Source organism: Anarhichas minor, unplaced genomic scaffold (assembly GCF_050575085.1).
Source record: "Anarhichas minor isolate MPS153535 unplaced genomic scaffold, ASM5057508v1 ptg000037l, whole genome shotgun sequence".
Taxonomy (NCBI): domain Eukaryota; kingdom Metazoa; phylum Chordata; class Actinopteri; order Perciformes; family Anarhichadidae; genus Anarhichas; species Anarhichas minor.
Window position 1 is genome coordinate 3,268,119 of NW_027466483.1, and position 26,058 is coordinate 3,294,176.

A 26,058-nucleotide genomic window follows, 5' to 3' on the forward strand; every position below is an offset into this window, starting at 1 on the left:
TCCTACAAACTTTGTTTTTACTCTCTAAAAGCATATCATTGCAGTCTGTACATTTTTAAATCACAGGAGACATGTTTTATGAAATAAACTGAGATGAAAAAGATGAACTGTACAAGAACAATCCTTAGGCAGCGTCTGAAGAGATGCATTAAAACAACAAGCCATCCCAGAGTAACCCCGCTGTCATAGAAACCACCCGACCAAAGTGAGACTACAACACATTCCTTTGACCCAAATAAGTGCAGTGAAGAACAATGTCAATATCATTCTGTGAAATATAAGTGTGTGTAAAAAAAGTAACGAAAGGAAAGAGAAATGAAAGCGATATAGAGATGTCTGCCAGGTTCATTATTCCACAGTTATTTCCATTTCAAACACAAAGCTTTTCTTTTGCTCCGAGGCAGCGCGGCTCTGAAGCACAACTCCTTTGGTTACGTCTTGTATTCACAGTAAAATATTTGAAATGATTAAAATGATACGGCCCACACTGTCGGTACCTCTCCTCTTTTCATAAATCATAATACAATAGGTGATATACTGAATATGTAAAAGGTAAGAATTTACAAATTACAATCGTAGTTACTTTTAAACAACTCAAAAAAAAGAGAAAATATAGTCAAATAAAACTCACTGGCTGAAAAAAAAAAAAAAAAAGCAAGTCACCTTTAGGTCCATTTCAGAGTACAAGTCCATGTGAATGTCCTTGGTCCACCCATCAATACCAATGTGAATGCTGAAATGAACACTGACTGTTATGGCCAACCCACCATCTGATGTACGGAGGCCCAGAAAGGACGTGCTAGTTTATTTGAAAGTCAAATTGAAATCATTAAAAACCGTAATAACTAAAAAAGAAGAACTTTCACTTATTTTCCTGTAGTGTCGACACCCTCTACATTGGTGTTCTCCAGTGGGAGTGAATTTTTGGCACTGATGGGAAATGTTTGTCGTTTGAATTCAGTTTGGGACGGGTTCTCGACCAACGGCCCCATCCGTGATCTCCGGACACATGGTTCTGACGTGAGCCACATATGTCGATTTCCTCAACATAAAGGGCTTTCCCTACTTTGAATGTCGGTTCATGGAGTGATTCCTCTCATGCGTCGGAGAAAGAGCCGGTGGTGAAGAAAAGGTGGAGCGGGTCCTAGCTGTGTTGCTGGTTCTGGTTCTTGATCAGGCTCAGCTTGCTCCTCAGGCCCTGGCAGTTGGAGGAGAGGCTGCTGTTGTCCTCCAGCAGCTTGCTGTGCTCCTGGATGAGTCTGGATGAGGTCTGCTGCTCCCTCTGGTCCTGCTCCAGCTCAGACATGAGCTCCTCTCTAAAGACAAGGAGCCTCTGTTACTGTCTGCGGCTACTTTTCACGTAAAAGTCACGGCAGCAATCTGACTAGAACACCTGGAACTTTTCAAAATCACTTTCACTTTTAAAATGGCTCTCATTTTTTCTCTCTGCTAGATGAAACCGTTGTTTGAAGGAGATGTTTTTTTTAATCAAGGCCAATAGTGAAATAGAAATACAATCATTTATTTCCTAATCATTAGAATTTTGTGTTTTTATGAAAATAACCACTATGGCTCACAAAGTCAAAAGATAACATTTAGAAGTTTTACGTTCACCTCGGGACGCTTGAAATTATTTTTTTGAATTGATCCGGGACGATGGTAAAAAAAAGTTGTTTACCAGCTGCTATAACGGAAAAAAAACATTATTCATCGATGACAGTCAACCGCTAACGGTGGAAAAAATATAATCGGGGTGTGGTTAGCTTAGCATAAAGACTAGAAGCAGGAGGAAAACGCTTGCCTGGCACGAATGAATCCATCCATGCACGAACAAACAGGTTTCTTGGGGAGCTACCTGCCACTTTCCCCCAGCTTCCAGTCTTTATGCTAAGCTAGGCTAACTACGTTCTGACTCCAGGTCTGTACTTGGATTAATCTAAATCTTCTCATCTCACTCTCAGAAATGTTGAACTGTTCCTTTAAATTCAGACTTACAATTACAAGGGAGCCAGTGGCAGCAGACGCCCTTGAAAAGGTCTCGTGTATTTCAGAATGTTCAGTTCCTGATCATTTCATCTAAACTGGGTCATATTTAAATCACCCAGGTTCCTATTAGTTTTGGTTGAGGGAACATTTGTGTTTTCAGTGTTGTGAACTCACCGATCTCTTACACACCTGTTTAGTTCCGTTTATCTGGCCTAATGGAAACATGCTACCTTTGTTTCCTGGCCACACCGACTCATCGACACAGAGCATGAACGTCACATGACCCGACAGGTGACTCACTGATTATATTAAGGTGAGGATAGTTGCTGTGCAGTCGCTATGTTTCACTCACTGTTTGAGAAGGAACTGTTCAAACACACGACACACTCTCCACTTTCTAACGGATCGGGGAAAATCACATACATGTTACCATACCAAACATGTACAGCATGCTGCTCATACAGATGCTGATTTTATATTAATTAGTAAAATATCTACTATTAAAAAGAACATGTCTAAAGAAGTTCAAGCAAAGACAACAGCAGCTTACTTCCTGCGAGCGAGGTCAGCGATCTCTGACTGGATTTTAAGGTAGTCCTGAGCCATCCTGATGTGCTGTTCAAACACGGCCATGGACTCTTTGGAGTTGGGACACGGGGCCAGAGGCTGGGAGCACAGGGACAGTCGGTGATTAGTACACTGCTACAGAGCAGGTTTCATCACGACCAACACGTGAGGAACTTCTAATGTATGAAAGAAACAATACATCATCCGTCAAACCTCATCTCTCTCTGGCTCAGTGTCAACGGTGGAGCTCGATATTAGGAGATAAGAAAATATGGACTCACTTAAGTATAGTATTTTATAAAAATTGCAATATATCGCCTTGTTTATAGTATCACAATGGCAGTATATTGAATTGTAACCCTGTATCATGATATGCATCATCCAGCCAGTGGCCGACTCAAAAACATGAAAATGTGACTGAGCCTGTCTAGAGCCAGTGTTTGGTTTGTCCCTTCTGGGCTCATGTAGAAACACGGCGGCCATGAAGAGGACCCGCTGTGTATGTAGATATAAACGGCTCATTCCAAGGCAACAAAAACGAAATTATTCAGATTTTCAGGGGATTATACACTAATGACAACATACTTGTTAACATTATATTCAATTTCTGTCACTAGAGCCCCCTAAATGCTGCACACGGGCGCTTTAAGTGTTACTGGAATTCTGCTCTTTTTGATTTATTTACATTTTTGTATTGTTTTCACTTACAGTTCAGATGTACAGTGGGTACGGAAAGTATTCAGACCCCTTTAAATTTTTCACTCTTTGTTTCATTGCAGCCATTTGCTAAAATCAAAAAAGTTCATTTTATTTCTCATTAATGTACACTCAGCACCCCATCTTGACAGAAAAAACAGAAATGTAGAAATTTTTGCAAATTTATTAAAAAAGAAAAACTGAAATATCACATGGTCATAAGTATTCAGACCCTTTGCTCAGTATTGAGTAGAAGCACCCTTTTGAGCTAGTACAGCCATGAGTCTTCTTGGGAATGATGCAACAAGTTTTTCACACCTGGATTTGGGGATCCTCTGCCATTCTTCCTTGCAGATCCTCTCCAGTTCCATCAGGTTGGATGGTGAACGTTGGTGGACAGCCATTTTCAGGTCTCTCCAGAGATGCTCAATTGGGTTTAGGTCAGGGCTCTGGCTGGGCCAGTCAAGATTGGTCACAGAGTTGTTCCGAAGCCACTCCTTTGTTATTTTAGCTGTGTGCTTAGGGTCATTGTCTTGTTGGAAGGTGAACCTTCGGCCCAGTCTGAGGTCCAGAGCACTCTGGAAGAGGTTTTCTTCCAGGATATCTCTGTATTTGGCCGCATTCATCTTTCCTTCAATTGCAACCAGTCGTCCTGTCCCTGCAGCTGAAAAACACCCCCACAGCATGATGCTGCCACCACCATGTTTCACTGTTGGGATTGTATTGGGCAGGTGATGAGCAGTGCCTGGTTTTCTCCACACATACCGCTTAGAATTAATGCCAAAAAGTTCAATCTTGGTCTCATCAGACCAGAGAATCTTATTTCTCATAGTCTGGGAGTCCTTCATGTGTTTTTTGGCAAACTCTATGTGGGCTTTCATATGTCTTGCACTGAGGAGAGGCTTCCGTCGGGCCACTCTGCCATAAAGCCCCGACTGGTGGAGGGCTGCAGTGATGGTTGACTTTGTGGAACTTTCTCCCATCTCCCTACTGCATCTCTGGAGCTCAGCCACAGTGATCTTTGGGTTCTTCTTTACCTCTCTCACCAAGGCTCTTCTTCCACGATTGCTCAGTTTGGCTGGACGGCCAGGTCTAGGAAGAGTTCTGGTCGTCCCAAACTTCTTCCATTTAAGGATTATGGAGACCACTGTGCTCTTAGGCCCTGTCCACATTACTCCGTTTTTACTCCGTATTTGCTACGTTTACACTGAGCGGCCACACTACGCTGGAGTTTTGGAGCACCCTAAACGGAGGAATCTGAAAACTCCGCCGAGGTTGGAGGTATTTGAGAACTCCGGGGTTGCGTTTGCGTGTGGACGGTCGTATACGGATGTGCTTAGAAAAAATTACGCCCACACCCGTGTTCGCTACTGGATTGGTTCTTGGCAACCATGACGTCTCCGTCCCTGATTCGTCACACTCACTATCACGTGACCCGTACCCGGAAGAAAACAAACTGGGCTACCAGCGATTCATTTCAACATGGATAACTAATTGCAAGCGTTGCTGCTAGCACAACAGCTACATGATGTTGCTGCTAGCACAACAGCTAGCAGCAGCTAGCAGCTGTTGTGCAGTAAAAGTCTGCATTTCTGTGGAGGTAGCAGCTGTTGATTAGCTGAGTGATTAGCGAGCGGCGTGACCGTCATCAGCCCTATCGAGCAGCTCGTTGTTTTTAGATTCTAATGACAAGACACGCTGCACTAACGTTTTACTTCTTCCGTTTGGTAGCCTTGAGAGACCTTAGTCTGTAAGTATGTATTTATGAAGCATGAAAAGATGTACGTAGATATATTCTATTCGCGTGTTTAGTATAACATTTGTGTTGTATTAAATGCTAATCGCGGTTAGCATTTCTCCATTGGCAGTAATGTTAAAATTAGCTTAGAAGCTAGCTAGGCGGACATGATGTTCAGAGCTACTAGTGAGAACAGACATCAACAACACGGAGGAAACGAATGAGAGACCACATTGATGGACCCATAATCTAGTAAACGTTTACGTGTAAGTGTTGATGTTAAAGTAAATTTGATGTGAGAGAGAGAGCGAGAGACCCGCAGCTCTGTAACTACGTCTGAAAAATAAAACTTCTAAAACTTTCCACGAACTGTGTCTGTTTGAGTTTATAGAGGGAGATTTTAGAGGAAGATCTTAAGTATCAAATACAACCTTTCATTATTAAAGACTACTTTATTACTCTGTCGTATTATTTTTTTTTAACTAAGCAAGCAATCCACTTCCTGTTTACACCGTCACGCGCATGCCCAGTGTACGTTAATGGTCACGTGCTGTCTGCCTTCGAAGGCTGCCGTGTGGACGCAGATCAACTCGAGAATGATGCTGAAACTCCCGTGTGGACGGAGATCGTTTCTATTTGACAAATCTGCATCCAAGGAGAAACGGAGTAATGTGGACAGGGCCTTAGGAACCTTGAGTGCTGCAGAAATTCTTTTGTAACCTTGGCCAGATCTGTGCCTTGCCACAATTCTGTCTCTGAGCTCCTTGGGCAGTTCCTTCGACCTCATGATTCTCATTTGCTCTGACATGCACTGTGAGCTGTAAGGTCTTATATAGACAGGTGTGTGCCTTTCCTAATCAAGTCCAATCAGTTTAATTAAACACAGCTGGACTCCAATGAAGGAGTAGAACCATCTCAAGGAGGATCAGAAGAAATGGACAGCATGTGAGTTAAATATGAGTGTCACAGCAAAGGGTCTGAATACTTATGACCATGTGATATTTCAGTTTTTCTTTTTTAATAAATTTGCAAAAATTTCTGTTTTTTTCTGTCAAGATGGGGTGCTGAGTGTACACTAATGAGAAATAAAATGAACTTTTTTGATTTTAGCAAATGGCTGCAATGAAACGAAGAGTGAAAAATTTAAAGGGGTCTGAATACTTTCCGTACCCACTGTATGTATGCCAAACCTGGAGAAACGTATAATGAAGGGACAGTGTGTATTGAGGACACACTACAGCTGTGACCATGTAAAGTGGTCTATGAGCAGAGTTATAGAAAGCAATTTACATAAAACAGGCAACAGTCAAACAACTATGAAATTTTATTATTTAGAGTTGTAGTAGCAATGGTAGTACTATGTTGAAGAGGAGAGTTTTTTTATCTGATGAACACAAAAACATATTTTCAACTTACCTGTAACTGGTGATCCAGTTTCAGGTAGGCCATGGGAATGGAGCTGTCTAAACCATTGGTAGCTAAGGACACACACACACACACACACACACACACACACACACACACACACACACACACACACACACACACACACACACACACACACACACACACACACACACACACACACACACACACACAAAGAGCTCCTGTATCAAAAAGCACGCAAGTACAAACACTGGTAGGTTGCACTGTAAGGCCCCCTAGTGGTGCATTGTGGGCAGTGAAACATAACTCAAAGCTTTAACTCCTGATGAACTCAAGCCGTTGACGCAGGATTCAACGAGAAACAATGAATGGTAGAGATCCAGGTAAACCCTGCAGGTCTAACTTATGTATTATCATCAGGCTAGGGTTACAGAGGGCGCTCCCCTTGAAAAACACGACGGCCAACATTCACACCCGCTCCACGCTGTGATTGGTTAGCTGTGTGCAGGTGAGAAAAAAAGGCGAGATTACACCAATCCACATGGAGTGTGTGTTTAGGAGTGTATTTGACCGACAGCCACACGTCTCGTGGAACAGACACACTTCCATTTTATTAAAGGTAACACCACATTTTAATGTTTGTAGTATTCACATTACTTTCTGATTTGTAGTTTGTATGTTTGTAGTGTTCACATTACTTTCTGATTTGTAGTTTGTATATTTGTAGTATTCACATTACTTTCTGATTTGTAGTTTGTATATTTGTAGTGTTCACATTACTTTCTGATTTGTAGTTTGTATATTTGTAGTGTTCACATTACTTTCTGGTTTGTAGTATTCACATTACTTTCTGATTTGTAGTTTGTATATTTGTAGTGTTCACATTACTTTCTGATTTGTAGTTTGTATATTTGTAGTATTCACATTACTTTCTGATTTGTAGTTTGTATATTTGTAGTGTTCACATTACTTTCTGATTTGTAGTTTGTATATTTGTAGTATTCACATTACTTTCTGATTTGTAGTTTGTATATTTGTAGTGTTCACATTACTTTCTGATTTGTAGTTTGTATATTTGTAGTATTCACATTACTTTTTGATTTGTAGTTTGTATATTTGTAGTGTTCACATTACTTTCTGATTTGTAGTTTGTATGTTTGTAGTGTTCATATTACTTTCTGATTTGTAGTTTGTATGTTTGTAGTATTCACATAAATTTCTGATTTGTAGTTTGTATGTTTGTAGTGTTCATATTACTTTCTGATTTGTAGTTTGTATGTTTGTAGTGTTCACATTACTTTCTGATTTGTAGTTTGTATGTTTGTAGTGTTCACATTACTTTCTGATTTGTAGTTTGTATGTTTGTAGTGTTCATATTACTTTCTGATTTGTAGTTTGTATGTTTGTAGTATTCACATAAATTTCTGATTTGTAGTTTGTATGTTTGTAGTGTTCATATTACTTTCTGATTTGTAGTTTGTATGTTTGTAGTGTTCACATTACTTTCTGATTTGTAGTTTGTATGTTTGTAGTGTTCACATTACTTTCTGATTTGTAGTTTGTATGTTTGTAGTGTTCACATTACTTTCTGATTTGTAGTTTGTATGTTTGTAGTATTCACATTACTTTCTGAATTGTAGTTTGTATGTTTGTAGTATTCACATTACTTTCTGAATTGTAGTTTGTATGTTTGTAGTATTCACATTACTTTCTGATTTGTAGTTTGTATGTTTGTAGTGTTCACATTACTTTCTGATTTGTAGTTTGTATGTTTGTAGTGTTCACATTACTTTCTGATTTGTAGTTTGTATGTTTGTAGTGTTCACATTACTTTCTGATTTGTAGTTTGTATGTTTGTAGTAATCACATTACTTTCTGAATTGTAGTTTGTATGTTTGTAGTATTCACATTACTTTCTGATTTGTAGTTTGTATGTTTGTACTGTTCACATTACTTTCTGATTTGTAGTTTCTTGATAGCATTAGCTGGAAGGATGCCAGACTGCAGCACACAGACACTGAACTCGCTTGGTATTATTATGTGTGAAACCACCCATCAGATTTAAACTCAAAATAACACTAATTGTATGTAATTGTTGAGCACAATACATTTCAAGAACTGTGCTCAACCATTACATACAATTAGTGTAATTTTGTATATATTTACTGTGTACAAATATACTGTGTATATGTTATGTTGCCATGGATAACCTGCTGCTGTAACACAACCATTTCCCAATATTTCTATCTTCTTTTGTAGTTTGTTCAGTTTGTCTGACCTAAAATAACGTTCCCATGTCCGTATGTACACTGTTGCTTGCTGTAATTAGTACTCCTGTTCATACTGGCCATTAAGAATATGACGGGGGACAAAATCCAGTGTTCTGTGCAAAAATATACTCCAAAGTTTATCTCAGGTTAACATGAGGCTTCAGCAGTGGGACTTCATGAAACCAGGAGGGTCTTCTAAAGAAGACCGTAAAATGCTGTATAATTAACAGCTTTGTGGACTGCTGTTGTTAGCCTGCTAGCCGATTTCAGTATCAGCTGGTGTCCCTCTCATGAGGCTCCCTACCTGTGGGACTAATGGTCATCCTCAGCTCTGATTGGCCGGTGGTGGTTATGGGGCTGGTGCAGGGGGTGGGGCTTTGGGAGCGTCCCGGTTGACTGTCTACACTGGACACTTTGGACAGACCGGTACGCAACGTGGCTGTCTGAGGGGGAAGAGAAGACGTTGGCATCAATAAGGTTGGGTTAGACAAACACAGACAGTGTGAACCTGTACGATCAGTGTTCATGGTCATCTCACCTTTGAGGGTTTGAACTGGAGGGGAAACTTGGCCTCAAAGCTTTTCAGGGTCTCCTCCCTGCCGACTGAGTTCCTGCGCTCTGTGTTGTCGTCGCTCCTGTTGCTGTTCATGGTGTAGTCCGCATACGAGCCTGCAGACGGCACACACCGATTCATCAAAACACTTCCTCACCTTTCCAACTGTCCACTAGACACAGTATCTCCAAGTTGACAGGAACAATGGCGTTGGAAGCTGCGGAGCTGATAGTCACCTGTGCTCGTGGCCGATGAAGAGCCGCTTCTGTTGGGTGAAGACTGGTGAGGGAGCTTGAGTGGTTCATCGGAGCCTGGGAAGTACTGGAAGATCCAAACACAACACCCAGCGCTTTTCAACTGATTCATAAAGCCTCATTTGATGGAAAAAAACAAGTATCAAAAGGGAATTTATCGGTACCGACTAAACAAACCATGAGCACATTAAAAGGTAAAGTTCAAACATGTTTTCCTCTTTCTTTCTTAGAGTAAGAGATCAGACCATCATGTCTGTGTGTTAAGTACAGAGCCAGATATCTTATTATTATTATTTAGTCAAGTTTAAGTTAGTTTGACCTAAATCACCATGGAAAGTGATCCCTCCAGGCTAGCCTGGTCCTGGTCAGGTTAGTTATCAGGTTTAGATTCACTTCAGGCTGAACCAGTGTTACAAAATAAATCTGTCGGACTGAAACGCAGTGATTTCTCCAAAGTTAAGCCAAGTTCACTGTACACGACTTTCACAGTGGTCAGAATGCTGGAATGCGACACCACACAACTGGCTGTGTTGTAATCGGGAGTCTGGAAGTCATTGTGGTGTTCACACCACAATGACTGACCGGCGACAGGGGGGGTCCCACGCTACCAAGATTTGTCCTTTGGAATCCCCGATGAGGTCTTCAAACAACTGATTGATGATGACACATGTTCACATAATAGTAGATCAGTCACTGTGTTATGTGTTGTGTTTATTCATGCAAACATCCAACACTATGTTCAGCAACAACAACTTTTGTCGGTGTTGCAAACGCATGCAGTAAAGCTCCTGATGTTGCAGGTTTCCCTCTACCTGTCAGTAGCTCCCCGACAGACTTCCTCACAGCTCCACATGTTTAGAATGCTAGATATCTAGGATGCCTCTGCGATGCACCGGCGAGACTCTCGCCATGGAAATCAAGATAATAATCAACTTTGGCAACATTTCCACTATGTGTTCTCCCTTTAAATGTCGGCTGTTATGCTGCTTTGACAAACCACATCATCTAAATTGAAGAGAGCTTTCATCTCATGTTCCTGCTATAAAATAAATTCCCTGGCTAGTATCCTATTGGGTGCTGTTATGTTGCATCTCACACATCTTGTACGTTCATATTCAGCTCATACGATACAAAGAAAACTCACAGTTCTGACACGCCAGGAGATCAAATTGTTGACTTCATCTCTACTCCTGTCAATGTCTCCAACGGGCTTCCAAAACATCTCGTTCTTGCTCTGTTTATGGCAGCTGTTCTGTTTCTGGGTTTTCACTGTAATATTATCCTCTCAGTGCTTTATGTTTCATATGTGCAGGACTTTTGTTTTCTCGGGTCCGTGGATGGATGTGATCGGGTCTGTGTTTCATAGTCAGTTCTTGAATCAGACTTGACTTAGTCAGATCTCATTATCTCAGAGTTTTTCAAACTTTTTTCTTTAGTTCAGGTTCAGTTTGTTTGGCTCGTTCAAGACCAGCTTGTCACAATGAGCGCCTGCTTTTCAAAAATACACTTGTAAAGCAAAGCAGTATGTTATATTTCCTCCGTTTAGTACAGAATAACAGATTTAACAGTACGTGTTGGGACGATACCTTCATGAGATAGTTCATGGTGTTCTTGACCTCCTCCATTGACGGTCTCTGGCTGGGTTCTTTGTCCCAACAGCGGGTCATCAGAGTCTCTATGGGCTCTGGGAGGTCTTTGATGAGAGGAGGCCGTGTACCTGCGTCACAGTGAACACTCAGTCAGTCAGTCAGAGGCCTGGGATGTCTAAATATGACCAGCTATACTGACGCCACATTAGTCCGGATCCGAAAGTCACAGTGACACAAACAAACCAACCGATTGATGCAACGGCAGACCAGCAACTATGTCTTCTGCGAGGTCAAATTACTGATTTTGTCAATTGAGTCTGGTGGCTTTGAAGAGAGAAATGGAACGTCTTCAGTTCCCCCGTCTGAAAAGGCTGACTGATGGCAAAGTAAAGAGGTGAAAATGTTCTAAATATAGCGTACAATTAAACAGATATTGATATTTTTTAGGTGTCCCGTCCACAGCCACTTTACTTCGCCGTCAGACAGACATCTATTCAAAGTCACGGGACTTCATTTTACCTCACTGAACACGGGAGTATACGTACTAATCCTTAATTCGTTCATTTACTGTCACCGTACAACACAGGGTTCCACAATGAAATGCCACACAAGAAAAACTCAACTACAACAGTAGTGCATTCCTGCAGTGGCTGCTTGATTGAATGTTGGTGAAACACTCTACTTCATGTAGAAATAAAACAAATGAGGAAGCATTCTGACTAATCTAGTTGTCTTGATCAAAGATGAAAGAAACCTTGGTAAGCTCAGAAATGTCACAAAAAGCTTCCCTCACATCGCTCACACATCCAGCTCACTCCTGAGAAACGTTCCTCTCTTTACCATGATGAGCAGTGGGACTCTGTTTGAGCAAACCAAAACAAAGAGCTCAAAGTGGCCAAAAGATGCACTTTCATTGAAAGAGTACTCCACTGCACTTCTATCATCAAACTCACGGTGGATAGTTGTTGTTTTTAAAAGGAAAGAGAATCAATGCAGCAGAACATCATAAAAAAAACAGGATTTCTCTCACCTCTGTGGACGGCCCACATTATACAAAACGCAGAGCCGCCGATCTCATCGAAGGGCTTCTTGCGTGTGATGACCTCCCACAGGATGATGCCCCAGCTGAACACGTCACACTTCTCACTGTAGTTGCTGCCTGAGGGATCACACACACACACACACACACACACACACACACACACACACACACACACACACACACACACACACACACACACACACACACACACACACACACACACACACACACACACACACACACACACACACACACACACACACACACACACACACACACACACACATTAGATTCACCGTCTTCACGACTTGATATCCACAAGCAGAAAAATGATGCTGGTGATGCTGATAAGCTATGAGCCGAATCCAATTCGTCCGGCCTCATAACACTGCAATCGCAACGCATGCGAGTGTATGCAATGAGGGCGTGTTTAACAGCACCTGCTGCATGTAAAAGAAATGCGTAAAGAGGAAATATATGCAGTGTATGAATCAATTAATGCCATAAAACTTCCTTTTATTATCTAGTTTGACAGTCTTCCCAGCGTATGTATAAATATGACCAAATTGTGAACACTTTGCTAGCTCTGGCTAATGTCACTCTCCACTAGCACCTGCCCGATCGCACTGAGCATGTGCAACTGTCAACAGAGACGAGAAGGAAGCGAGATGGCTCACACGTTAGTACGCAGGTGATGATGAAGTAGCTCAGTACCGATCGCACAGGTGCTAGTGGAGAGAGCGGAACATTAGCCAGAGCTAGCAAAATATCAGCAATTTGCTCATATTTATACATAAACTAGATCATAAAATTAATTTATTTGCCATTCATACTCTGTATGTATTTGTTCATGTTTTACAAAAGGTTGACTGGACTAGTAGTATACAGCTGATAAAAAGTGAATTATATATGTTTAGAGTTTTTAATGCAATGCTATCAGACTGGTGGTCGGTAACAGTTGGTCAGGGGAAACAATGTGTCTGAACATCTCTGCAGAACACAGGCGGCCCACATATACCACCAGAATGAGAGACAAGTATAGAATGTGCCGTTACTGATTCTGCAGCACAAGAAATCTGTATATTAAAGTCAAACTCCGACCTGTGACCTCGACCCTATCCCTTCCACTTTAGTTATGGCCTGTCTCCCGGCCCTCCGCCCGCACCTCCTCTCTGTCATCAACTCCTCACTGTCTACTGGCTCCGTCCCTCCCGCCCTCAAACTCGCCTCAGTCACACCCATCCTCAAAAAACCTGGCCTTGACCCTGACATTCACAACAATTACAGACCCATCTCCAATCTCCCTTTTCTGTCTAAAATACTGGAACGCATTGTTGCCCATCAACTGAAAACTCACCTGGACTCAAACCAACTGTATGAACCATTTCAATCCGGATTCAGATCTCATCACAGCACAGAAACTGCCCTCATCAAAGTCACCAACGATCTCCTCCTCTCCTCTGATGAACACTCCCTCAACATCCTGATACTGCTCGACCTCAGCGCAGCCTTCGACACCATCAACCACTCCATCCTCCTTTCACGTCTCGAGTCCTCCCTCCACATCACTGGCACAGCCCTCTCCTGGTTCAAATCATACCTCTCCGACCGTGAACAGTTCATCAGCATCAACAAATTCAAGTCTGACACAGCCCCAGTCTCTCAAGGTGTCCCCCAAGGTTCAGTACTCGGTCCCCTCCTCTTCATCCTCTACCTGCTCCCCCTTGGTGACATCATACGCCACCATGGTCTCCAGTACCACTGCTATGCTGACGACACCCAGCTCTACATCTCCACCAAATCCATCACCCCCACCATCCACTCCACCATCACCAACTGCCTCACAGATATAAAAACCTGGATGCAAGCTAACTTCCTCAAACTCAACACCGACAAATCTGAAGTCCTCATCATCGGCCCCAAATCATTAAACAATTCCCACCACAACTTCTCCCTCTGCATTGATGGCATCACTGTTCCTGCCTCCACACATGTCCATAACCTCGGGATCATTTTCGATCGAACTCTCTCATATGAACGCCACGTCAATCAGATCACAAAAACCGCCTTCTTTCATCTCAAAAACATCGCCCGTCTCCGTCCCTCCCTCTCCTCCACAGCCGCTGAAACACTCATCCACGCCTTCATCACCTCTCGACTGGACTACTGCAACAGCATCCTGTACGGCTCACCCACCAAAATCATCAATAAACTACAATACATCCAGAACTCAGCTGCCCGTCTGCTCTCCCACTCCCGCACCAGAGACCACATCACCCCAGTCCTTCAAAACCTCCACTGGCTCCCCATACAGCAAAGAATCCAGTTCAAGCTCCTCCTCATCACCTACAAAGCCCTCCACAACCTTGCCCCTTCATACCTTTCGGACCTCCTGTACCATCACACTCCCAACCGCAACCTCAGATCTGCCGACGCCAACCTCCTTACCCCCCCTACTCTGTCCAAGCATCGGACCTGGGGGGACAGGGCCTTCTCCGTTGCTGCCCCCTCCCTCTGGAACTCCCTGCCCCAACACCTCAGACATTCTTCGTCACTCGCCACCTTCAAAACTGCACTTAAAACTCACCTATTCAAATCTGCTTTTAACCTCTAAAGCAGGGGTCTCAAACTCAACTTACCTGGGGGCCACTGGAGGTAGAGTCTGGGTGAGGCTGGGCCGCATCAAGTATTCCAAAAAAAAGTACAACTGATCCAATCTTCATTAATAACAGTTCAGAACATGAACGGTTCTTCAGAACATGAACGGTTCTTCAGGCTTCTCTTGCCTACTCCTTGCTACCAGAGACCTGGCAGCGCTTCCTCTCACACAGCTCAGCCACATTTGGCTTGAGGGAGGAAGCAGTTGAGACCCTCAGTATGGCTTGAAGATGCTCATCAGTAAGTTTGGACCTGTACTTTGACTTATTAAAGTTCATGGTTGAGAAGAGCTTTTCACACAGATATGTGCTCCCAAAAAGGCACATGGTCCGCTTGAACATCCTGAAAAGTTCAGGGAAGGTGGGGGGCAATTCTCTCAAAAATTGTCCAAGCTTGTCTGCTATTCCACTCACCTCCCTGAACTTGGCTTTGAGTTCAGAATTGCACTGCAGGCCAATGAGCTCCATTTGAAGCACAGGAGGGGCATCTTGCACATCAAAGGAGAAGGGGTCAGCAAACATTTGAAAAGTGGCTCTGTGTGTCTTGAAGTCTGCAAACCTGTGATCAAATTCCTCCTGTAGGTTTACAATGGCATCAGCATACTTCTCACCACTGAATGGTGTGCCCGCACCCATGAGTGCCTTGCATGTTGGGAAATGGCAGAAGTTTGTCTGAGAGAGCTGGGCTTTCCATAACACAAGTTTTGTGGAGAATGCTCTGACGTTGTCATAGGCAGCACTGACAAGCTGCCCTTGGCCTTGTAACTTCTTGCTCAGTACATTCAGCTCCTGTGTGATGTCAACAAGAAAAGCTAAGTCCATGAGCCATTTGGGATCACTTAGCACAGGAACAGCCATCCCATCCTTCTCCATGAAGGCTTTCACTTCTGCTCTCAACTCAAAGAACCTCTTCAAGGCGTTTCCCCTGCTGAGCCAACGTACCTCGGTGAAGTAGAGGACATCCTCATATTCTGACTCTATTTCCTCCAAAAAGGCGCGGAACTGCCGGTGCTTTAAGCCCCTGGATCTAATACGGTTGATGCATTTCACAACAACAGACATCACATTGTCAAACTTCAGGCATTTGCTGCAAAGGGCCTGCTGATGGATAATGCAGTGCAGAGCAATGGCCTCCTCCACACCCTCCTCTTCCAGTTTTCTTTGAACAAGTGCCACCAGTCCATTTTTCCTCCCTGTCATTGATGGTGCTCCGTCGGTTGTTATTCCAGCAAACCTCTTCCATGTTAAACCGGCATCCACAATGGCATCACACAGCTGGCGGAATATCTCCTGAGCAGTGGTCTGGCCATGCATTGGAATCACTGTGAGCAACTCCTCCATCACTTCAAAACTGTCATCAACTCCGCGGACATACATTGCGAGCTGTGCAGTGTCAGTGATGTCTGTGCTCTCATCAAGAACAACTGAGAATGCACAGAAATGTTTGGCTTTCTCCCGCAGTTGATCATATATGTTACCTGACAGGTCAGAAATGCGCTCTGCCACTGTGTTGGCTGAAAGGCTGATGTTGCTAAACTGACTCTTTTTTTCCGGACAGACTATACTTGCAGCCTGTAACATGCAAATTTTTATGAACTCGCCTTCTTTGAATGGCTTTCCCGCCTTGGCGATCATCTCACTCACCACGTAGCTCGCTTCGCCTGCCGCGTCACTCGCTTTGCTCGCTTTCTTAAAATAATCTTGTCGCCTCAGTAAACATGTTTTAAGATCGCCGACCCGGGCCTCTCTCTCTCATCTCCCTGGTATTTTGTATACTCCTCGGCATGTCTCTTTGAGTTGAGGTTGTACTCCTTATGTACCGCGACTTTCTCTGTGCATATAAGGCACGTCGGAGTGCCCCGGTGCTCAACAAAAAAATATTCCGTCTCCCACTTTTCCTGGAATTGTCTGTGCTCTTCGCCAACTTTTCTCTTCACAGCAGGTTTTGAGAAAGACATGACTGGGACTGGGTGAGATATATTTTCCTTCCACTTGGTGTCACTCCTGAATCACGTTTCAACCAAGTGACGAGTTTCGCTAATTCACGTTGTAAATATAAAACGCCCACAACGACTCGCGCAACAACTCGGCAAAAAGGTGCGCGTGAGAAAAACGCGCGGGCCGCATTAACATTACACTTTTATGTTAGGTAGGGGGCCGCACAATATTGGCTCGCGGGCCGCGAGTTTGAGACCCCTGCTCTAAAGTCAGTCATGTATGTTTTCTTTCTTTCTTTTCATGTTTATTTTATTTTATTTATTTTTTTCTTACTGTTATGTCGTATATTTTGTTCTTATTATAAATGCTTCTATTGTTTCTGTTTTTAACATGTAAAGTGTCTTTGAGTGCCTTTTAAAGCGCAATATAAATAAAATGTATTATTATTATTATTATTATTAAATAAAGAAAAATGTGATATATTTTCTTCCCAGGTTGCCTTTTATTTGTTTTATGTGACGCCGTATTAAGCGTAGTTTGTACTCGCCGTAGTGAAGCCGGTGCGGTCATGTGACTGTCACAAATAGTTGACTGATACAAGCACTGTTTACATGTCTAGGCACTATATAAAGATGGACTATTTGTTTTCAGATGCTTCAGAAACAAGAGGTGTTTACGATCTACATTTGAGTAAATAGTTTGCAGGATATTCAACCTTTGTGTCTTAATAATGCATTTAATACTTGACTTCTTTATCTACAGGACTTGTATGAAGGCAATAAAGTAGTCCATGAATATGAGGTATGAGTTTACAGATAATTACAATTCATCCTGCGCATTGTGGAGGTTAGGTTAGGGTGTCTTTTTGAGTATAAACGCCGACGTTCATGCTCGGAGGCTCGCGCTACGACGTCAAGAGCAAGTTCAAACAAAGCTTTAGGGCCTTTGTAGGTAAAAATAAATAAAATAAAAAAATAAAAAATAAAAATAAAAAGAATAGAGCCTGGGGAGGGCTGTAATATTCAGAGAGAAATAAAAGTGAAACAAACTCACAAATTTGTGAGATTATTAAGAACAAAATTTATGAGAAAAATAAATAAATTCATGACTTCTCTCGTCAATTTGTATGCTTTTTTTTCATAAATTTGCCAATTTAAACAGAGTTTTTTTTCTCATGAATTAAATCTCTGAGTTTATATGTATATGCGTATATACACACACATTTAAAAAAATACAGATCCAGATGGTGGAAAACTAATCTTAAGTTCTCGCTTGGAGCAAAAGTAGTGTTTGCAGCTCACCTTCAAACACCTCCGGTGCCATCCAGGCTGCACTGCCCTTATTGTTGGTCATGTAGGTCTGAATATCACAAGCTGTTCCAAAGTCACATATCTTCAGCACGGTGCCACGAGCCACCAGCAGCAGACTGAAACAGTACAGTGGACGGCCATTAAAGGCTGAAGACAATGTGTTATACACTCACTTCTACAAAACATATCTGTGGATGAAAATGAGGAGTTCAGATAGAAACATTTGCAGGTATTTGGTCATAAAACAGAGTATTGGACGGGACCGTGAATGTCTGAATAAAATGCCACGGCAATCCATTAAACAGAATTCAGTCTGGCACGAAAGAAACCGACCAACCAAGACTAACGTTGCCAACTAACGGTGCCATGCCACCAACCAAAATAAAAGACATAGTCGAGAAAAAGTACAAATGAAAATACAATATTTCATTGTCAATGTGAATAGGTAGTTCATATTAGATAACGGACTTTCTTGCTCAAACTGGAGGCAAGACATCAGAGAGTGTATAATTTATTACATCAATCTAAAAGTGGAGGATAAATGTAGAGGGGAGTTTTCCTTTGTGTTATATAGACTTTTCTTTTCCAGTTGTAGAGGCCGTACATCTTGTGTATAGCTCTCATCAGGCATTTCCATACATGCTTTCCTCTTAAACATGCGACATAAACCAATCAGCGACCGTTTAACACACTCGACCGCAGCTCATATTTCACAAGTCAACCCCTAAACCACAATTACCCAGAATCCATTTCCCTGTAGCATCAGCAGATGGTGGCCATTGCAGAGCTAGAAGCTCATTCATCTTTCAGGAACACGGCAGCAGTTTAAGGAGACATCACGGGGACCGTCTCAAGTTGTTGAGTGCAGTCTTCCATTATTACAAATCTTTTCTTTTAAAGCTTCTCGTGACTCATCACCGTGTTTTTAACAAACACTCTGACCTGTATGACTTTCAGTCTGTTTGATCATAAAGAGACTTACTTGGGTGGTTTGAGGTCCCGGTGGATTAAGGCCTTTGGCTTCATAGAATGCAGATAGGCGACTCCCTGGGCACACTGCAGACACCAGCTCATGGCGTGGGATGCTGTGTAGTGGGGCTGAGGGTCGGCACTGTGCAGGACTTGGATTGGGAGACAAGAAAAGAATGAGATATGAAGACAGACACGGGGCCAATCTCAAATCCATTGTGGAACTCTTGTGTGATGAGCGTGGATGGTATCATCAGTGGGGTTTTGCATATGTCGTACATTTAGCAGAAAAACAAACTAGTCAGATATTCTTTGAGGTTTAAGTGGTACATTTATGAGATTTAAAGAAAAATACATATATTTTCAAAAATTATAAAGTCATAGATTTGCGAGAAACATTAAATATTGTTTTTTTCTTGTGCATTTGTTTTTTCTTGTAAATTCACCACGTAAATCACAGAAACCCCCCCCCCCCCCCCCCCAGCTCTGACATATAAGTTTATTGTTTTTTGTACTTTTTTTTAACAATAGCCCTGACATGCTGTGGTAATTCAGCCCAAGGTGTGCCAACATTGCCACTACATCTTTTTTTTTAAACAAGACTCTTAAGAAGCTTATGTTGTTGATCATGATACAAATTAAATCAACATTTTTTTGGCACGTACACGATCCTACACATTACATTGTGTAGTGCAATTCTTTCGTGCCTAGCTTCAGAAGCAACATAGAAAAAATACATTTATTACATTAAACAGTGTAACCATAAGTAAGTTCCAGAAGAAATGAAACAACATAACCGGTACTGTACTGTACATCATGTGCAATGCGCCCAGTCAACATGAATCATCAAGAATATTCTCCAGACATAATAGGACTTACGGTTGTATAAAGAGCCACACTCTGCATACTCCATGACCAGACAAACCTGAGAACACACATCACATTCCCTTAGCAGTGAAAGCATGACAGTGAGGCGTTGGTGATCTGTAACTTCCTGTAAGCTTAGCTGCATTTATTGCTCGGCCACTGGCGGCTACCTGACGAGACGTTCACACGTCCCCTTTGTGGAGCGACAAACACGTCTTGGGGTTGGCTCTGTAACTAATCTCAACAAAGTCTACATCCACACTACTACGTTTACATTTTTTAATTATACTACTGCCGACATGAGGAGGAAGCAGCTGTTATTGGAGCGATTAGCGCGCAGCGTGTCCTGCGTATCAGACCTACGGAGCGGACGTTTGAAGTTACAGTTAGCGGCCTTGAGGAAGACGATGGACACAAAACAGAGGACTTTCCTGTCCTTATTAATGCTTATTTTGTTCTGCACAACTATTGTGAAGTCCACACAGAAACTGTAAAGGAACAAAAGCATAAATGTTCTCCAGTGTGACAGAGTCTTCAGCCACCAGCAGAGCTACGAGTGAGAACAGACAACGAAACAGTGGAAACAAGTGAGAGACGTGTGTTGACCACATTTATGGATCCATAAATATATATAAACTTTGATTTGTAAGTGTTCATTTTATAGTAAATGGAATGTGTGTGGCAGAGAGAGATGGAGCAAGACCTGCAGCCTTGTGACCAAGTTTGAAAAGTTTTTTTCCACGAAACGTGTCTGTTTGAGTTTATAGAGGAAGATTTTAAAGGAAGACCTTAAGTATCAAACATGACCTTTGTTGGAGCCATAATGTGGTTTTGTTGTTTTCTTATGTCTTTCAGGGAAACATGGGGTGTGTACACATGCAGTTCTGACATTGAACAGTGGGTGGCACATTAACCTAAAAGTGCATATATGTAAGTGCCTGGTAATGAGGATCTGGTGTGTGTGTGTGGACGGGAAGCCAACAGTTTTTGACCGTGTCAAGGTGTCGTATCAATGTAGCGTGTCAGCCGGCATGTGAGCTAGTTTCAAGGTCTTATACTATCCTCTAAAATATCCTGTATTCTGTTACGGTGCCAATATGTATTTGAATAAAAGGATCAACGGATCTAAAGACAGAGCATTGGACATTGAAATGTTTGTGGAACACGCGTCCGAACAAGGTCTCCCGTTCGCCCCCCAGTGGCTTTAATATATAAAAATGGATATTTGTTAAAGTCACTACAACCTTTTATTATTGAAGACTACTAAAATACTAGTGGTGTAACGGATTGTTGTTGATCCTGATGACCCCCCCCTCACAGTTCAGCACACGTGTGAACCGTGGATTAATGACACAGTTCACCTTCACAGTGTGAAATAAAGTTTTACTGACACCAATGTTCAGTGAAATATGTGATCAGGACATCATTGATGCTTTCTGTTCACTGATTGTCTGATAATGTGACATTGTTTTAAAGTGACTGGAGGAGAGCTAACGAACAAAGCTTCACTTCAGTTACATTATGATGCGTTCAGGCTCTGTTCGGTTATATGAGTACTGGGTGAAGGTAGATTATAACATTGTCATGTGTTCACATGTGATCTGTAAAATGTAGTGTTAGTGATAAACTTGAATAAATGCAGTTGTTTGAAGGAGACGTTTTCACAACAACATAAATAGATATTAGAGATGACTTATGAGCTGTTTACATTACAGATTATAATACATCATTAAACTAAAACTTTATTGTTTACAGACTTCAGAGTCATTGAAATGATTTTTGGGACGGTGGCAAAAAATAAATTGTATAAATCCTTGTAGACCAGCTGCTATAATCAAACAAGGGATCTGTATCTGCCAATATGGATCGGCAATTAGTATCAGCGGCAAAACAACCCGATCAGGGATCTATGAACGTTTTGTTTGCTCCATTTTTCTTTTGTGCTGATCCGATTTTGAATCCGATCCGTGATACGATCTGAACCGTGACTTTTATGATCCGTTGCACCACTATCTAACACTCGTCGTATTTTCTGTAACTAAGCAACCATTCTACTTCCTGTTTACACCGGCACCCGCATGCCCAGTGTACGTGAATAGTCATGTGGTATTCGTTTTCAGGCATGCTAGTATGGACGGAAATCATGTCGAAAACACCTGTGTGGACGGAGATGGTTTTTGCTTTGAAATGGAAACGTATTAGTGTGGATGCAGCCTAAAGTCCCGGTGATGTGCTCCTCAGTTTATTCAGGAACCACACACATCACGAGAGGAGGGCGCTGATATGATGGACGACACTCGAGCTCATAGCGCGTTGTATACTCACTGGATTGTCACAGGAGCCATACAGCTTCACAATGTTGGGGTGATTCACCCGGGACAGCTGGCGGAGCTGTGCACACAGGAAAAATGACTTATTACCATGAATATGTTCATCTCTGTAGGTCTGTGTGTATTACATTCTGAACAGGTATTATGGCGATTCTCATGTAAGGGTTTTCACAGATTCACGGTATACATATTATCATAATGCTCTCCACATATTATTTATTACCTTTGATGTATGAAAACAATATGCAACATACATGTGCCTAGATTTACAGTACAAAAGGTCACAGTAACAAACGATTCATTATTTGATCAAGTAGTTCCTGAGATAAATCCAAATTTCATACATTATAAAGGTATTTTAGAGTTTTTGTAGGGCTGCTTGTGTTTAGAGACATTTGACTTCTGAGAACTTTGGTTTCTTTCTTTTAAACGGGGAAAAAAATGGTTTTCTATAAAATTTTGTTTTCATATTCCTCAAACTACGGCCTCAAATGTAGGACTGCCCCATCTTTGTCGATTAGTCGACTAATCGCTCGTTTAGATCCAAGCTGACTAAGACTTCTTTAGTCGATTCTTCATTTGTTTATGCTTTTTCATGCTGAATGATTTATGAGCACTAGATTAAAAAAGAGTGGCGCTTTTGTGCGATTCTTCGACCTTGATTAAATCAAATAATTGATGAGTCTCCAAAACCGTAAGAGTGTTAGTCAACTAACAATAACAATGATGCAGAGGGAAGAAAATGTCATTTAAGATGGGAAAGCGAATACATGTTTGTTCTTCAAGGAGAAAACCGGGTCTGTCTTCTGTGCTATGAAGCAGTGTCGGTGATGAAGGAATATAATTCACGTCGGCATTTTGACACCAAACACGGAGCTGAATTTAGCCTCCAAGAAAAACATCAAATTGTCCAAGAATTTGGACAATTTGATGTTTCTGCTGCAATCACAGCAGAATATATTTACAGAAGCTACAGCCCAGTGCATGCTAAAGGTATGTGAGCAGGTGCGCTCCGACCAGATACAGACTTTAACAAATGTCAGTTTGTGAAGAAACACCATCGCAGACCGAGTTCAGGAACTAGCAGCAATCTAACAACACAGCTAGCTAAGAGACGAGCAGGTACTCGTCTTCTTCATTAGCTGTTGATGAAAGCACAGATAACACGGATACAGCGCATCTATCCATGTTTATAAGACCTGACTCTCAGTGAGGAGCTCTTGGATGTAGCTGCCATGCACAGGACGACGACGGGGACATTAGTGATGCAGAGAGGTGACAAAAATAGCTTTGAACAAAGTTAATGTAATAACTTGTGTTTGATGATATTTGTCTTTGTTATTTTCTTTAATAGTTTGATCTTTGATAGAGTAATGTGGGTTTCTTAACCCTAAATTAAAATGATTTAAGTTATAACAACAGAAATGTGTTTCAATATCATTTTTCATTTATATAACTGCATGTACAATATTTTAACACTTGAATAAACAATAATCAAATGCAGAGACAGTTATTTACCAATATGTTAGGGAGTAGTTACAGTTATACACTCTTACATTTACAACCGGCCCTTTGAGGGCGACCATGACACTGATGTGGCCCGGAGTGAAAATGAGTTTGACACATCTAGTTAAATGGCTCCACCTAGCACAGTGGTTCTCAAACTGTGGGGCGCACCCCTCTAGTGGGGCGCGGTGGTATTACAGGTGGGGCGCAGGGGGAAATGCAGAATCTATTTTTTTTTTTTTTGAAGTAATTAATAAATACATGGCAAATGTATGGAAGCCCGTTTCCGCCACTGTGAGGAAAAATTACAGATCCTGTAAGTCATTATAATGAGATACTATCTCAAAATAATGACTTAGCATCTCATAATTATGACTTAGCATCTCATATCAGCCAATTGCAATAAGCTATTTTTTGCCAAATTGTAGTTCTTTTTTGCACAGATATAACTTTATTTGCATTGTTCTAACAAAGTGATTGCACATTTTATTTGTTTTTGTCTGATGGAGCAATCTGGTTTACTTAAAAGTGATTGCAATTTTCTTTATTCTATTATTTGATAAAGCATTGACGGAGGAGTCACAAAATGTTATTTCAATAAAAATTCAACATGGACCATTTTGTGGGGGCGGTGGGGCATGAACATTTTTCTTCCTCCAAAGTGGGGCACGACAGAAAAAGTTTGAGAACCACTGACCTAGCAGCTCCAACCAATCAGGTTTGACTCCGAAAGGCGTTCACAGTACCTCAACTAGGAACGCGTTCCTTTCGTTTTCACTCTCGATGGTCTTGATGGCTACGTCCTGTCCTTTCCACACGGCCTTGAAGACAACTCCAAATGTCCCTCTGCCAACAGCCTGAAGAGAAGTCAACATGACAATATAATACTGCAGCTCAGGACACAATGCTCTAAGAAGGGGGGGGGGGGCTCTTTGTGCCTTGGAACCCCCCACAAGCAGGTTAATAATGAGTCCATGTACATACCCATAACATACCCTCCCCTAAATATGAGGAGACGGGCTTTAAATGCTTGCACTTTTCTTCTCTTCAAAGCACCAACCGTATTTGTACTACCCTTGCACTTTTTAGAAGTACCCACAAATGAGTTTGAACTTGATTTGACTAGAATGCCTTTTTGTTTTTTCAACGGAGGCCTCGCTCTGGTTGTTAAAATGCTGTTCGGGTTACAGGAGCAGATCTGTCGCGTTTCACGGTTTTGCTCGGACCTCAAATGTACGCAACCGTCTCCGTGTCTTACATTAGAGCACCGTAAACGGTAACGTTACAGTTACACCAGCAGGCTAGCCCGTGTCTGTCCTCTACCCTCGGCGTTGCCCGTCGACAGAAACAGCACGCAGTTGTCTCTGAACTACCAGCACCCGGAACATTTCCCCCCCTACAAAGCAAGAGCTGACGTTAATGTCCTCTCCCGAGCCTGTTGTCGGTCAGTAAGTTTACCGCTTCAACTTGGATGTCTTCATACTGGATGTCTTCAAACAGACAGCCGGCTGGAGTCTCCACCATGACAGCAGCAGCAGAGCGGCGACACTCCTCAGCGCGAGCCGGCGATGCCGGAGTTCAAAAACCGAAGCTCGTCTTGTGGTTATCGGGATAAAAAAACGAGACGTTTGTTGGCTCCTGTTGCTGAGAATACAGGAAGTGGGCATCAGCAGCTCGCGGCAGCGTCGTTGCCTAATGAAACATCTGTGGGCCGGGTGCTCGTGAACGTCCCACCGCATAGAGAGGGGAAGACAATGAGCGTAAACGGAGCGTTTCTGACACTCTAAACCGTAGTTGTATTGATTTCAGACTACCGAGCATGTTGCATTTCAGCTCTGTGACCCGCGGTTTAAATTATTCTTTTTAAAAAGAGGTAGAAGGCTTTGTCATCAAAGCACCCAGTTCCAGTTGAAGCGCAGTCTTGAATGCAGCTTTGTTTTGTTTCTGGCTGCACGAGAGCCTCCACAAGGGGCGGCAAACAATATTTCCACAGCTAATAAACACACACATACACGTTTGCCTTCTTACATACTCTTAAACCTTGTATTTATTAACCTTTAATTACTAATTTCCGAGTGAACATCCAGCATTATTCTGCCGATTCCATCTTGAAGAAGCAGTGTGGGGCGGGGCTTATACAGCTACTTCATCACCGTGTTTGGTTCAGTTGAAACTTGTTTAGGTTCAGTTGAGTCCATGCTGATTTAGTTCAGAAGTCAGGTCCAAACCAAACACGCAGCTGCATATTAAACAGCTTCCGGTTTAGTCGAACTGTTCTGCAGTTCAGCAGCAGCCCCAAATGTCTTCTCTCTCTCTCTGCTCTCTGTAGTGTGTGTGTGTGTGTGTATATATAGTGCTGGGCAAATTTTTAATCGCGATTAATCGCATTGTTATGCGCAA

At 42.2% G+C, this 26,058-nt stretch overlaps 1 protein-coding gene across 3 annotated transcripts; it reads right to left on the reverse strand.

The window, feature by feature from the left end:
* LOC142966320 (mitogen-activated protein kinase kinase kinase 7-like) lies at positions 1-25,570 on the reverse strand. Of its 3 annotated transcripts, none has more exons than XM_076107013.1 (14): positions 25,117-25,564; positions 24,405-24,515; positions 22,148-22,213; positions 19,835-19,880; positions 18,969-19,107; positions 17,978-18,102; positions 12,070-12,198; positions 11,037-11,167; positions 9,433-9,517; positions 9,182-9,312; positions 8,948-9,086; positions 6,404-6,465; positions 2,537-2,652; positions 1-1,316 (listed from the first exon to the last, which is right to left on the reverse strand). In XM_076107013.1, the coding sequence occupies exons 1-14, from the start codon at positions 25,180-25,182 to the stop codon at positions 1,145-1,147; spliced, it is 1,518 nt and encodes a 505-aa protein (XP_075963128.1). In that variant the 5' UTR covers positions 25,183-25,564; the 3' UTR covers positions 1-1,144. The 3 variants fall into 3 exon arrangements, with proteins under 3 accessions (XP_075963128.1, XP_075963129.1, XP_075963130.1); XM_076107014.1 differs by lacking the exon at positions 25,117-25,564 and adding an exon at positions 24,643-24,994; XM_076107015.1 differs by having other exon boundaries at positions 1,174-2,383; positions 25,117-25,570.
* Positions 25,571-26,058: the final 488 nt, after the last annotated feature.